The sequence below is a fragment of the Osmerus mordax genome, chromosome 20, assembly GCF_038355195.1.
Source record: "Osmerus mordax isolate fOsmMor3 chromosome 20, fOsmMor3.pri, whole genome shotgun sequence".
NCBI lineage: Eukaryota > Metazoa > Chordata > Actinopteri > Osmeriformes > Osmeridae > Osmerus > Osmerus mordax.
This window is the reverse complement of record NC_090069.1, coordinates 4,479,128-4,492,515: the sequence shown is the minus strand read 5'-3', so window position 1 is coordinate 4,492,515 and position 13,388 is coordinate 4,479,128. Positions and strand designations below refer to the sequence as shown.

The 13,388-nt window shown below is 56.6% G+C and overlaps 1 protein-coding gene across 1 annotated transcript in view; it reads left to right on the top strand.

Annotated features, from left to right (window-relative positions):
- grk3 (G protein-coupled receptor kinase 3) overlaps nucleotides 1–10,966 on the top strand; it is a 27,985-nt gene extending 17,019 nt beyond the window's left edge. The window contains 22 exon segments of the mRNA XM_067258558.1: nucleotides 495–568; nucleotides 737–838; nucleotides 2,235–2,309; nucleotides 2,420–2,481; nucleotides 2,607–2,658; nucleotides 2,869–2,960; nucleotides 3,102–3,201; nucleotides 3,459–3,537; nucleotides 4,454–4,521; nucleotides 4,523–4,585; nucleotides 4,979–5,003; nucleotides 5,006–5,072; nucleotides 5,199–5,306; nucleotides 6,110–6,150; nucleotides 6,153–6,175; nucleotides 7,609–7,709; nucleotides 8,078–8,144; nucleotides 8,553–8,648; nucleotides 8,906–9,068; nucleotides 9,238–9,374; nucleotides 9,983–10,096; nucleotides 10,269–10,966. Of these exon segments, the coding sequence (XP_067114659.1) occupies nucleotides 495–568; nucleotides 737–838; nucleotides 2,235–2,309; nucleotides 2,420–2,481; nucleotides 2,607–2,658; nucleotides 2,869–2,960; nucleotides 3,102–3,201; nucleotides 3,459–3,537; nucleotides 4,454–4,521; nucleotides 4,523–4,585; nucleotides 4,979–5,003; nucleotides 5,006–5,072; nucleotides 5,199–5,306; nucleotides 6,110–6,150; nucleotides 6,153–6,175; nucleotides 7,609–7,709; nucleotides 8,078–8,144; nucleotides 8,553–8,648; nucleotides 8,906–9,068; nucleotides 9,238–9,374; nucleotides 9,983–10,096; nucleotides 10,269–10,430 (1,871 nt within the window). The 3' untranslated portion in view covers nucleotides 10,431–10,966.
- The last annotated feature ends 2,422 nt before the right edge of the window (nucleotides 10,967–13,388 follow it).

Genomic DNA, 13,388 nt, shown 5'->3' with positions numbered 1-13,388 from the left:
GCGTCTCTGAGACTGGATTCGCAGAAGTCCTCCTTAGTCCGTTGATTAAGGCTAATCCATTCGACGGGATTTGGGCCTCGTTGGTTGCGTGGCAGTTTGTGCGCGCAAACTGCGGGGTCGTCGACGCGCGCAACCTTTTTGTGGGGGCCCGGCCACTGCTGTGGTCGCCGAGCTCCCCGGCTCTGCCCTGCTGTCATGACGACCGCCAGAACGACCGGGAGAGAGTCCGCACACGCACACCTGAGTGAAATGGGGCGCCCCGACCCTGTAGCTAAGAGGGTGGGAGCGCGTACCATTCAGGCCATTTCCTCCGCCTCCTCCCCCCGTCTCCCTGCAACTGTCCTAACAATCAATACAAACCGTATTGATTGTATTGTGTTTTTATTTCTGCCCCACACACCTCCGGAGAGGCAGTGCAGTGTTGTGTGTGTGTGTGTGTGTGTGTGTGTGTGTGTGTGGAGGCTCACTGTGTGTTCCTCTGTGTCTCCCCCCAGGCTTCCTGCTGTTTAAGGACTTCTGTATGACCGAGATAGACGAGGCCGTGCCTCAGCTCAAGTTCTACGAAGAGGTGAGGAGTACACCATCACTGGGTTTGTGTGTGTGTGTGTGTGTGAGTGGGTGGGTATACTAGATTACAGTGCATGTGATGTTTGAGATTTGGGTTAATCCTGATTTAGGACTCTGAGAAACGTGTGATTGTGTCTTCTGAATGTGTGTGTGTGTGTGCGCGTTCCAGATTAGGGACTATGAGAAGCTGGACTCGGAGGAGGAGCGGTTGTGTCGCAGCAGACAGATCTACGACGGTTACATCATGAAGGAGCTGCTGTCCTGTTCACATGTGAGAACACACACACACACGCGTGCACACACACACACCGGGGCCGCAGCACCTACCCCAGGGGCTCGTCTCCTTGTCATCGCCGTCGTCACGGTGACAGGTCCCCCCACCCCCCCGTGTCAGTGACACGGGTCTGTACGCCGGGGCGGGCGTCGGCCCGCGCCCGTGTCTGGGCTTGTCACAACATCCTCCAATCACTCACACTCCTAACACTGGTTCCTGACCCAGGCTAAATCCAGAATAGCATGATGCTTCTCGGAGGGGGGGGGGGGGGGGTGGGCTGGGACCGAACCCAAGACTCTCGGTGATTGGTCAGAGGCCCCCCCCCCCCCCCCGGATGGCCGCACGGCCCTGTCCAATCGTAGGTGACCACGCCCCGGCCCTCGGGGACCCTCCACCACCCAACCTCCCTTTTCTCCTCCGCGAGGCATTTTGAAAAGGCACCAATTTCATAGTCTCTCTCACACACACACACACACACACACACACAGAACAAGAAGGTTTACTTTAGTTACTTTTGTTTATTCTTACAGGGACAGTGCACATGAATCAACGTTTCAGTGAACGCGCCGGTTTTCGCCAGTCGGCTCATTGTCAACCGCAGTCCCTGGGTAGCTTATTAAAAACAGTTACAATACAAACAATCATTAAACAATGATCACGCGCAGGGCAACCTAGGACCAGCAAGACACAGCATACAGATAGAGCAGCATAGAACAAAAAGCAACAGGACAAGGTTGGTTGCGGAGCTCGGTGGCAGAGCATTTGACTGCAGGTCGAGAGGTCGCAAGTTCAAATCCCACCTCTCCTCCACGCCCCCGCACCCCCCGTGCATGTCCCTTTAGATAAGAGCCTGAGCTGAGTGAATGCATTATGCATCAGGGACTGCATCGGCCCGAAGCCGGGCTGAGGACAGGTGAGTGGGGGTGGGGTCAGGAGCGCAGCGGAGGGCGGCCTGAACACACACACACACACAGTGGGCTGCCTCCCACCCATGTCAGCATTTCGAGGGAGGGGGGTGGGGGGGGGGGGGGGGGAGGAGGGGAGGGAATCGGTTCACACGCGTCTATGTAGTCGCACTTGGGGTGAGTCCGAAGGCTATGTTTGTTTGGGCCTTGGTGTCTGGCGCCCCTCACATCACCTCTCACCTCTCTCTCTCCCTCTCTCTCTCTTGCTCTCTCTACCTCTCTCCCCCCCCTTTCTCTCTCTCTCTCTTGCTCTCCCTCTCCCCCCCTCTCTCTCTTGCTCTCCCTCCCTCTTTCTCTCCCTTCCTCTCTCTCTTGCTCTCCCTCTCTCTCTCTCTCTCTCTCTCTCTCTTTCTCTCTCTCTGTCTCTCTCTCTCTGTCTCTCTCTCTCTCTCTCTCCCTCCCCCTCTCTCTCTCCTTCTCCCCGCCAGCCCTTCTCCAAGAAGGCAGTGGACCATGTGCAGACCCACTTGGCCAAGAAGCAAGTGCCGCCCACTCTCTTCCAGGTAAACATGCTTATCTCATGGTCACGACACACACACACGCACTCACGACACACACACTGAAACACGTTTGCTTTCTACCATTCTAACTCGGTGTGTGTGTGTGCGTGCAGCCGTACATAGTGGAGATCTGCGACAGCTTGAGAGGGGCTATCTTCCAGAAGTTCATAGAGAGGTGAGGCGGTGCAGGTGGTGCAGGGGTTTTTCTGTGGTCTAGTTCATTGTTTTTCTTGCCTTTAGACTTAACCCCTTTCCCCTTCCCCCTCTCCGTCTGTCTCTCTCTCCCGGCCCCCGCCACAGTGACAAATTCACCCGTTTCTGCCAGTGGAAGAATGTGGAGCTGAACATTCATGTGAGTAGGGGGATGCTGCCGGGCTTTAACATCTGGTCACAGGGCTGAACTCTGAGAACTCAGAGTGGGTTGAAGCTGACTGTGTGTCTCTCTCCCTCTCTCCCTCTCCCTCTTCCCTGTTCTCTCCCTCCTCGTCTCTCTCTCTTTCCCCTCCATCTCTCGCTCCATCCCTCTCCCTCTCTACATTCCCCCCCCCCCCTCGTTGTCCAGTTGACCATGAACGACTTCAGCGTGCACCGGATCATCGGAAGGGGGGGCTTTGGCGAGGTGTACGGCTGCAGGAAGGCCGACACCGGCAAGATGTGAGTGGGCGACGGAACACCAGAGGAACACGGGACTCCCGGTTCTAACCCAGTGAGATGCAGAAGCACATCGATTGCGGTCTGACCCCCTCTCGTGTGTGTGCGTGCGTGTGTGTGTGTGTGTGGGGGGGGGGGGGTTAGGTACGCCATGAAGTGCTTGGATAAGAAGAGGATTAAGATGAAGCAGGGAGAGACGCTGGCGCTGAATGAGAGGATCATGCTGTCGCTGGTCAGCACAGGGGTGAGTGTGCACCGGCACTGTGACACTGTGACACTGTGACTGCCCGGGGCCACCCCTCTGGTGCCAGGGCCACTCTCCCTCACTGTACCTGGTGGCCGATGTGATGAGGGGTATTCGATATTTACTCTCTCTCCCTCTCTCTCTCTCTCTGTTCTCTTCTGTCTCCCCCTCGGTCTCTCTCCCTCTCCTCTCTCTCTCTCTCTCTCTCTCTCTCTCTCTCTCTCTCTCTCTCTCTCTCTCTCCCTCTCTCTCTCCAGGACTGCCCGTTCATCGTGTGTATGACGTATGCCTTCCACACCCCCGACAAACTCTGCTTCATCCTGGACCTGATGAACGGTACAGAACCCCCCCCCCCATCCTTCCTTCCTTCCCATGGTCCTCTCTCCCGAGATCCTCCCCCACGCAAAGCCACGGTTCCATATATGGGCGGCAGCGTCGATTTATTCTTCAATCCTACAGCCAGTAGGATTGAAGAAAACGCCCGCGCACTCGTACCCCAGCAACGTACCCCAGCAATAGCGGCACGCACACACCCTGTTGTGGAATAGTTCAGGGGTTATAATCACTAGACAACCAGTTTATTAGGGAGGAGGGGGGGGGGGGGTGGGGGGGGTTATGCACACCTCGACAAGATAAACGCCCGGCTAAGCCACACGGCGGTGCTAGCAGCGTCTCGCCGAGGCACGGGGGCCCGAGGACAGTGAGTAGAGAAGACCGGGGGGTGGGGTGGGGGTGCCAAAAACAGTCAGCCAACAGATGTTTGTAATTCAATCAGCCGGCTACTACACCACGGGCAGGACAGGCGCGGTATTCGAGGAAGGCCGACCGTATCAGGACTCCTGGGAGCAAGGTCGGCCCACTTCCCAGCAAATCCTCGGATTCTCCCACACACAACACACGCACACGCACACACAGGGTTTAGTTATCTCTCTATCTCCCCTCTCACCTGTCTGTCATGACGACAGGAGGCCGATCTGTTTGATTTCTATTATGATTCCTTCTCATCATCGCTGATGGTCTGGTCTGCTGTGGCTGGCGGGGGGGGGGGCAGGATATTAAACATGTCTTAAATGACAGGGCAGACACACGGGTAGCGTGTTGATCCTCGCTCACCATCACGACACCATCGCCCAAGCGGTTAGGGATGGATATCAGGCCGGTCGGCGATCTCACGGCTCTGCTGCTGACTCATCTGTGTGTGTGTGTGTCTGTGTGGTGTGGTGTGCGTGCGTGTGTGTGCGCGCGCGTGCAGGAGGCGACCTGCACTACCACCTCTCCCAGCACGGCGTGTTCAGCGAGAAGGAGATGCGCTTCTACGCGGGCCGAGATCATCCTGGGGCTGGAGCACATGCACAACCGCTTCGTGGTCTACAGGGACCTCAAGGTGACACCCAACACACACACACACACACTCCTGTCCTGGTGGTCTCACCCATCTGGATTCTACTGCTCTGTTCTGATGAGTGAAATGAGAGAGAGAGAGAGAGTCTGCTTAGAATCAAGAGGCAGTGATAAGCGGACAGTGAGTTCCAGCGACGGGCGTGTTGGAGGACGCGCAGGGGGAAGCTTGGCCAAGTAGCGGAAGATAAGCAGGCCGAGACCGCTTCCTGTGCGCCGCGTGACGTTTGCGTGTTTCTCTCTCTCTCTCTCGCCTCGTGCGCGCGGGTCGATGAACCGACGCGCGGCGAATGGCTGCGGTTTGAAAACGCAGTTTCCGACGCTCATCCGGCGTGTCTCTCGCTCTCCTCCTCTCTCTGTCTCTCTCTCTCCTCCTCAGCCCGCCAACATCTTATTGGACGAGCACGTCACGTGCGCATCTCTGACCTGGGTCTGGCCTGCGACTTCTCCAAGAAGAAACCGCACGCCAGCGTGTAAGTACGCGCGAGGAGGGTGTTGTTTGTGTGTGTGTGTGTGTGTGTGTGTGTGTGTGTGTGTGTGAAGAGCCGTGTCCGTGTGTGGCGCGCGCTGACGCAACGCTCTGCCGTGTCACCCCCTAGCGGTACCCACGGTTACATGGCTCCGGAGGTGCTGCAGAAGGGGACGGCGTACGACAGCAGCGCCGACTGGTTCTCCCTGGGCTGCATGCTGTTCAAACTGCTACGAGGGTACGGCCTGCCTCGCGCACCCACAAACACACACTCACACATACCCATGACCACACACAACCACGCCCACAAACACGCGCACACTCACCACGCCTACACAGATCTACATCACTCTCGCTCCGGGCCTCGCTCTCGGCCTTGCTCTCTTTCTCCGTCTGCCTTTCCTCTCCTTTTACCTCTGTTTGATGTGCGTTGCGAGCGTGCGCGCGCGTTTGATCTGGAGTGTGTAAATGCCAGAGGTCTGGGCCCAGTAGGTCAGATATCTGAAAAGGGAGGTGTGTGTGTGTGTGTTGTACGTGCGCGTGTGTGTTGCTAGGTATGGCGTGAAGTGGAGCGAGGGGGGGGGGGGGGGGGGGGGGGGGGGGAAGAGAGTGGCTAGCTTGGAGGCTGACGTGCTCCTCCATTGATGTGTGTGTGTGTGTGTGTTGAACACTTCAAGACCAGAAGAGGGCCGGGGGTGTGTGTGTGGTGGGGTCAGGACAGTCAGCACAGCCTGTTCAGTGAATTTCCCCCCTTTCCCTCCCCTCCTACCCCCTGAGGTTTGGGTTCACTCTGGCCTCAGAGACACCTCTCTCCTCTCCTCTCTTTCTCCTCTCCTCCTTTTATTCTTTTTCCAATCACGGCCTCTCACATTGGCTTCCCTTCTTCACATTGGCTTCCCTTTTCGTCCTTCCTGTTGTGGTAGTAACAACCTCTTTCGCTCTCTCTCCATCTCTCTCTTTTGGGGGCGGGGAATTCTCTCTCTCTCTCTCTCTCTCTCTCTCTCTCTCTCTCTCTCTCTCTCTCTCTCTCCCTCTCTCCAGGCACAGTCCCTTCAGACAGCACAAGACCAAAGACAAACACGAATCGACCGAATGACCCTCACCATGGTAAGGCCCTCCCCCGCGCCTGAGGTAAACGCTCCCCGCTCAAGCCCTCACGCGCGCCCAACGCTGCGCGTCGCTAGGATCCCGTATGTGCCCCGCCAAGCGCCGACGCCACGTCGCAAGTCGCTGCGTACACGGGCAAGACACGGCACGTGTTCATGGGCCGTGTTGACACTGTGGTGCGTCTCCAAACGCATCATGGGAGGAGTATGTGTTATGGATATTATGGGTCTGGTTCTCCTCTCCCATGTGTACTGTTGTCGCACGCAAACATGTTCTCCTTCCTGGTCCACGCCTGACTGTTGACAAATGATTCCTATCGAGTCTGTGTTCCAGGATCTGTCTGTCTCTTGCTCTCTCTTCACTGTCTGTATGTCTCTCTCTCTTTACTGTCTGGCTCTCTCTCTTTACTGTCCGTCTCTCTCTCTCTACTGTCTGTCTTTCTCTCTCTGCTGTCTGTCTCTCTCTTTACTGTATCTCTGTCTCTCTCTACTGTCTTTCTGTCTCTCTCTCTTTACTGTATCTCTTTCTCTCTCTCTCTTTACTGTCTGTATGTCTCTCTCTTTACTGTCTCTCTCTCTCTCTCTCTCTCTCTCTTACTGTCTCTCTCTCTCTTTACTGTCTCTCTCTCTCTCTCTCTCTTTACTGTCTCTCTCTCTCTTTACTGTCTGTCTCTCTCTCTTTACTGTGGTGCATGTGTGTGTGCTGCCCGGGGGGCTGTACCTCGCCATGGTTGAGAGACCTGGACAAACATGGAGGAGAGAGGGCATTTGCATCCTTGCTTTGGCATTTATCTTTCTGCTTGCTACCATGGGCATCGCATTACAATCCTCACCACCCTGTGCATGTGTGTCTCTTCACACACACACACACACACGAGCATGCCCCCTGTATGGGCGGGTGGAGGGTGATCTTTCATATAGGACCCTAATCCAGCTTAGATTTTTTTAATCAGCCACTTACTCTTGTTTATCCCCCGTAATCCCTGTGTGTGTCTCTGTGCGGTTAAATCCAGGCCCTGATCACAGATTGTCATTGGCTCTGTCTGTCTCTCTGTTAGTGAACCATTAGGGATTGTTTTTAACACTTAAACATGGTCGATACGCGCGTGTGTGCGTGCGTGTGTCACGCTGTGGAGAGAGGGGGCGGAGTCCTTGCTTTCCGTCGGCGTCTCAAACTCTCCGCGAAGCCTGACTTGTATCTGCACATGATCGTCGAGACCGCATGAGATAGAGTTTCAACTCCTCGCTGGTAACGGGGGGGATTAGCACAGTGAGAGGACGTCTGAAGCGATTTAGTCTGACACGGCCCCTACCTTCATCTTTCCATGTCCCCCCCCCTCTCTCTCTCTCCCCCTCTCTCTCTCTCTTCATCTCCCCCCCCCCCCCCCCCCCCCCCCCCCTCCTCTCTCTCTCTCCCCCATCCCCTTCCTGTAGAATGTGGAGCTACCGGACTCCTTCTCCGTGGAGCTGAAAGGTCTACTGGAGGGCCTGCTGCAGAGAGATGTGGCCAAGAGGCTGGGCTGTCTGGGACGAGGGTAACACACACACACGCGCGCTCTACACCTGATGCTCTCATTAGATTCCCCAGCCGGGCCAACGACTGGGGTTCATCCTCCCTGATAGTAGGGGCGTACACACGGGTGTCAACCAGGAAACGGGAGCCTCAGGGTTGATGCGGGTTGGATAGGATCAGATTAAGATGGTTGCTGGTAAACAAAACCTGTGAATGGGGGTGACTTGTGCTTTTGTTATTTATTTATCGGAGTTGTCGTGGTAAACACTGCCATCTGGTGCGTGCGACGAGAAGTGTTTAGAACTGACCCTCCTCCTCTTTCCTGTGTCTCTCTGCGTGCGTGCAAACACACACACGCGCGCACACACGCGCGCGCGCACACACACACAGGGCACCAGAGGTGAAGGAGCATCTATTCTTCAAAGGCATCGATTGGCAACAGGTGTATCTCCAGAAGGTAAGCTCTGGTGTGCGTATGTGGGCGGGGTCTCCAGAGTCCGGGGTGGGTGGGGGGGGGGGTGACTGTGGGGTGTTGTCATAGTAATGCCCAGTGGTAATTATGGGGTGCCTGTTCATGGCCGAGTTCCCTCGGCTCACTCCGCCCCGAGGCCTCCCAGGTGCCGTGGGGGAGGGGGGGGTTTATCACCGCACGGGCGCGCTCGGTTGCCGTGGTTACGCCTCGGCCTCGGGACGGCTGTGCCGAGGAATGCCTCGTCGTCGTTCCGGTCGCTACGTCTGAAACGTGTCTTCTCCTCTCCCGCTTTTGTGTTTCCTCCCCCCTCCCCCCCCACGCTCCCCCCTCCTCCTCCCCTGCTCCTCTCTCCTCCCCTCTCCTCCCCCCTCCTCTGGCCTCCTCCCCCCCCAGTACTCTCCTCCCCTCATTCCTCCCAGAGGAGAGGTGAACGCCGCCGACGCCTTCGACATCGGCTCCTTCGACGAGGAGGACACCAAGGGGATCAAGGTAGAGCAAGCCCGCTCACCACACACACACACACACACACACAGGATATCCCGTGGATATCCCATCAGTATTCAATAATGATGGTGTGAAGGGGGTGAGAGTATACACCAACCAGCCTGAACAGAGCTAGACTGCTTTGCTACAATGGGAAATGTCATTGGAAAGGCTGTCAAGCAGTCTTGAGTTTGATCACCACCTTTCCCCTCTGTTCTCTCTCTGTCTCTGTCTCTCTCTGTCTCTCCCCCTCCTCTCTCCAGCTGCTGGACAGTGATCAGGAGCTGTATAAGAACTTCCCCCTGGTCATCTCGGAGCGCTGGCAGCAGGAGGTGGCAGAGACCGTCTACGAGGCCGTCAACTCGGACACGGACAAGAACGAGGCCCGCAAGAGAGCCAAGAATAAACAGCTGGGCCACGAGGAGGGTGAGACACACACACACTATGACTGTCAACACACACACACACACGATGACTCTCTCAACACACACACACGATGACTCTCTCAACACACCATGACTTCCACACACACGCACCATGACTTCCACACACACGCAGGCTCTGAGCACGGTCTCCCCCCCCCCCCCCCCCCCAGACTACGCCCTGGGGAAGGACTGCATCATGCACGGCTACATGCTGAAGCTGGGGAACCCCTTCCTCACCCAGTGGCAGCGGCGCTACTTCTACCTGTTCCCCAACCGGGTGGAGTGGAGGGGAGAGGGCGAGTCTCGGGTGAGCCTCACACACACGCACACACACGCGCACGTGTCTACCTCTGTTTGTGTCCATGTCGGTGTGTGTGTTGTCCGTCGCTCTCGGCCGAGTGTTGTCGCTGACCGTGAAGTCCGTGTTGTCTGTCCTCATGTGGCTCCGCTCTAAAGGACAAATGGCTAAAAACCTTAAGGCGGCACGTGCCCACGGTGAGTAGAGGAGCGAGGGTACAGTCGTGCTTACTCGGTCATTAGTCCCAGCCGCCCTGTCTCTCGCACCCGCCCGGCCAACCAGGTGCTCCAGGCACAGCAGACCCCACCCCCCGCCCCCCCCCCCCCCCTCCTCCACCCCACCAGGAGAGTAGAGCTGACCCAGCAGATTAGAAGAAAAACAAAAACCCACTCTGGGGGAAACCGAGGTAGTCTCTTTTACTTCCGCGTTCCCGCCAAGAGGCTTTCCCGGCTCCTCCCCCCCCCGCCCCCCCCACCGGGCGCTCTGTCCCCGCCCACAGCGCTCCGTAACTGGCTCCCCCGCTTCTCGGATCGCCCGCCCCTCCTCCCTCCCCCGAGCCGCTGTGTTTCTGGGTTGTTTATCGACTGGTGGTGTGGCGTCGTCCGTCTCCCCCGCAGCAAAACCTGCTGACCATGGAGCAGATCGTCACGGTGGAGGAGACGCAGATCAAGGACAAGAAGTGCATCCTGCTGCGCATCAAGGGGGGGAAGCAGTTTGTGCTGCAGTGCGAGGTAGGTCACCACCTCTCCCTCCCTGCCTCTCTTCTTGCCTCCCTCCCTCCCTCATCTACGAACTCCCCGCTCGACTCGTGACCTCCTTACAATGCCAACCCTGCGGAAGAAGTTTGGTTAACAAGGGCGTGTGTGCGCGTGCGTGTGTGTGTGTGTGTGTGTGTGCGCGCAGAGCGACCCGGAGTTCGTGCAGTGGAAGAAGGAGCTGACGGAGGCCTTCACCGAGGCCCAGAAGCTGCTGCGCCGGGCACCCAAGGTCATCGGCAAGGGCCGGGCGGCCGTGGTGGAGCTCTCCAAACCCCCCCTCACACACCGCAACAGCAACGGCCTGTGAACACACACACACACACACCCTCGACACACACACACACACACGCACACATACACGTTTATATATATACACACACACACACACACTGCTTCCTCTGCCTCCCCCCCCCCCCCCCCCCCCTCCCATCAACCACAAGCCCCCGTCACCCATACATTTGCTCGCACACACATACACAATAAAGCTTCACATGATAGAGTGTGTGTGTGTGTGAGAGCCTTGAGCGCTTCTCCACCGTCGTCTCCGTCATGTAAACACACGTGGTCCGTAACGGCGAGGGGAGGGGGGGGGGGGGGGGGGCAGAGCACCCCCAAACCCTGCGGGTCAAACCCCACGCCCCGGGAGAAAGGGAGGGAGGAAGACGAAGAGGAGCGCCCCGAGCACGTCGACAGAGGAACCCTCTGCATGTACCCAGAGGGAGGACAAGTCTCCTCCCCCCTCTCCTCCCCCCTCTCCTCCCCCCTCTCCTCCCGCACTCCCGACAAGGTACGCTCGGGACATTTCGCGCTCTCGCACCGACCCACTCGCAGCAGAACGTGTCTTCGGCGGAGGTGGGGTGGGGGGGGAGGGAGGAGCGCGGGTGGGGGAAGCTGACCTGTGGTGGCTTTTTATCCTCGGTCAGTTACCCCTCCCCCCCCCCCCCTTCTCATCCCTCCTTCCTGGAGCCCACGGGGTCTCCTTGCTCCCCCCCCCCCCCCCCCCCCCCCCAGACTGGATCACAGCAGGGGGGGGGGGGGAGATTTTGACCAATGGCAGCGCTCAGGAAGTGGACTACAGCCAATGGCGTCTCACGGGGATCCATGGCATCGCTCTCTGGTGCGTCAATAGAAGGAGAGGACCCGGGGGGCTTGGAGCGGAGGCCCGGGCGCTCGTCTCCACCCTTACATCTGCTGGGATCGGCAAGAAAAAGAGGATCGTGTATGTGTTTGTCTGTAACCGTCTGGTTGTCTGTGTGCGCGCGCACGTGCGCGCGTGTGTGTGTTCCAGTGAGGCGAAGGCCGCCGGGAGGAGAGGAGGCATCAGCAGGGAATGTGTTTCTGTGTCTGAAGCGGGATTGTGAGGTGGGGGGGGGGGGGGGGGAAACCCTTTTCAGCCCCTCGACTTCCATGTACGCCCTCCCTCCCTCTGTTCCTCCCTCCCCCTGTTCCTCCGTTCATCATTTAAGTGCATAAAGTGCCAACGTCAATATTTACTTGAGTCACCTGAGAAACCTAGGACCCGTTTAAAAAAAAAAAAAAAAAAAAAAAAAAGCCGCCGTCGTCCCCGGATACCGCGGAGCTGGGCTGTACATTCAGACGTGCAACTGTCCCCGAAACACGGGACAAGCATAAGGACGGGCCTTCACACGTCCCGTCACCATGGATACCGATTTTCGATTTGCATCGAACACGGCTGGGAAACCATGGCAAATGGGGGGCAGCCACGAGGACCTCGTATCCATGGGGATTGGTAACCGTGGGCAACCGAGGAACAAACGCGTATGGGAGATTAAGACTTGGTGGAGCGATGGCATGAGGAGAGGAGTGGTGGATGGGGGGGGGTAACTGACTCTGGGTACTGTGGGTCTGAGTGTATATAAACAACCCTATCTCTGTGCATCTCAAGTATATTACTCTGTTTGCATTATTGGGGACTTCCTGTTTGCCTGTCCGTGAATCTGTCCTTCTGTCTCTAGGCTGAGGGGAGGGAGGGGGGACTGGTGGTGCTGGTGGCGGGGCGGGGCGGGGGTTGATGGGGGAGGGGGGGGGGATTTTGACAGCTTTCAATCAGTTGCGGCGTGCGACCCTCAGAGTTGGAGGGGGGAGCGTTCCAGAACATTTCGGAGGTGCGTGCAAGAGAAGGGACAAAGACGTCAGGGCGGGCCTTGTAAGTTTGTGTGTGCGTACCGTCTGTGTCAGTCTTGCTGCAATCAAGAAATTCGATGATTTACACATGAGCGCGCACACACACACACACACACACACACACAGGTTTCCAGACAGCGCAGGGGGGGTTTGTGGAAGCGCCAGCCTAAATCAGTGACGTTCAACCCGTTAGTTTTTTTCGTTAGCGATGAGAATCTTCTCCTGAACGATTCAGATTGCGGACGCTCACGTTCGGAAAGTGAACGAGCACAGAGCAGATACTTTGCGTCGAAGCGGCGCGACGGACAGCCGTGGTGTCCAACGCGATGAGGCCCGGTCGGAGAAAGGGGCGGGATCGGCTGATGACTTCAGGGTTTTTTCGATTTTCATGCAGTAAAATGTGTCTTTGTCCGTCGTCGAGTTGATGCATTTCTAGAAATGTGACTTGCATGTGTGACAGGGACGGTCTTATTTTAGGGTTTCATTCTTAGTAGCCTTTACCAGTCGGGGGAAGAAGTTGTCTTAGAGAGAACGCTGTCACCTTTGAAGGTGTCTTTTAATTTTGAATTTTAAAACCAAAATGGTTGTTTTTTGGGGGGTTTTTTCATTGTAATTTTCATTGAAACTATGTCGTTGCACCTTTTATTAGCCCAATGTGTTACTTACTAGTTGTTAAATGTGCCAAAAAAACCCTGTTGCTGAGTCATATGCTGTTCTGAACCAATGACATCCCTGTTCTCAGAACTTGGACCCCTATAGCTCAGCAACAGCTTCCTGCCACAATGGCTGCAACCCACGACACGCACCACACACACACACACACACACACACACCTGCACAGGCAACCTAAACAGAAGAGAATGGTTTTGGGGGTGTGTATTTCAAGGGGTACAAAAAAATTAATAATGAAAAAAAAAAAAAAAAGACCAAATTTGCAGCGGGGCACGAGTTGTGTGTTGGCTGCAAGTACTCGAGGGCCTTTGCACCCCGGAACATCACCCGGCTCTGTGCTTGCTAACGATGGTAGATTTATTCCACAGTGTCTGTGTGTTGTGTGTGGGTGTGTGTGTGCGCACGCACGCATGTCTGCGTGCAGCATAATCGCTTTGTATGTTTATTA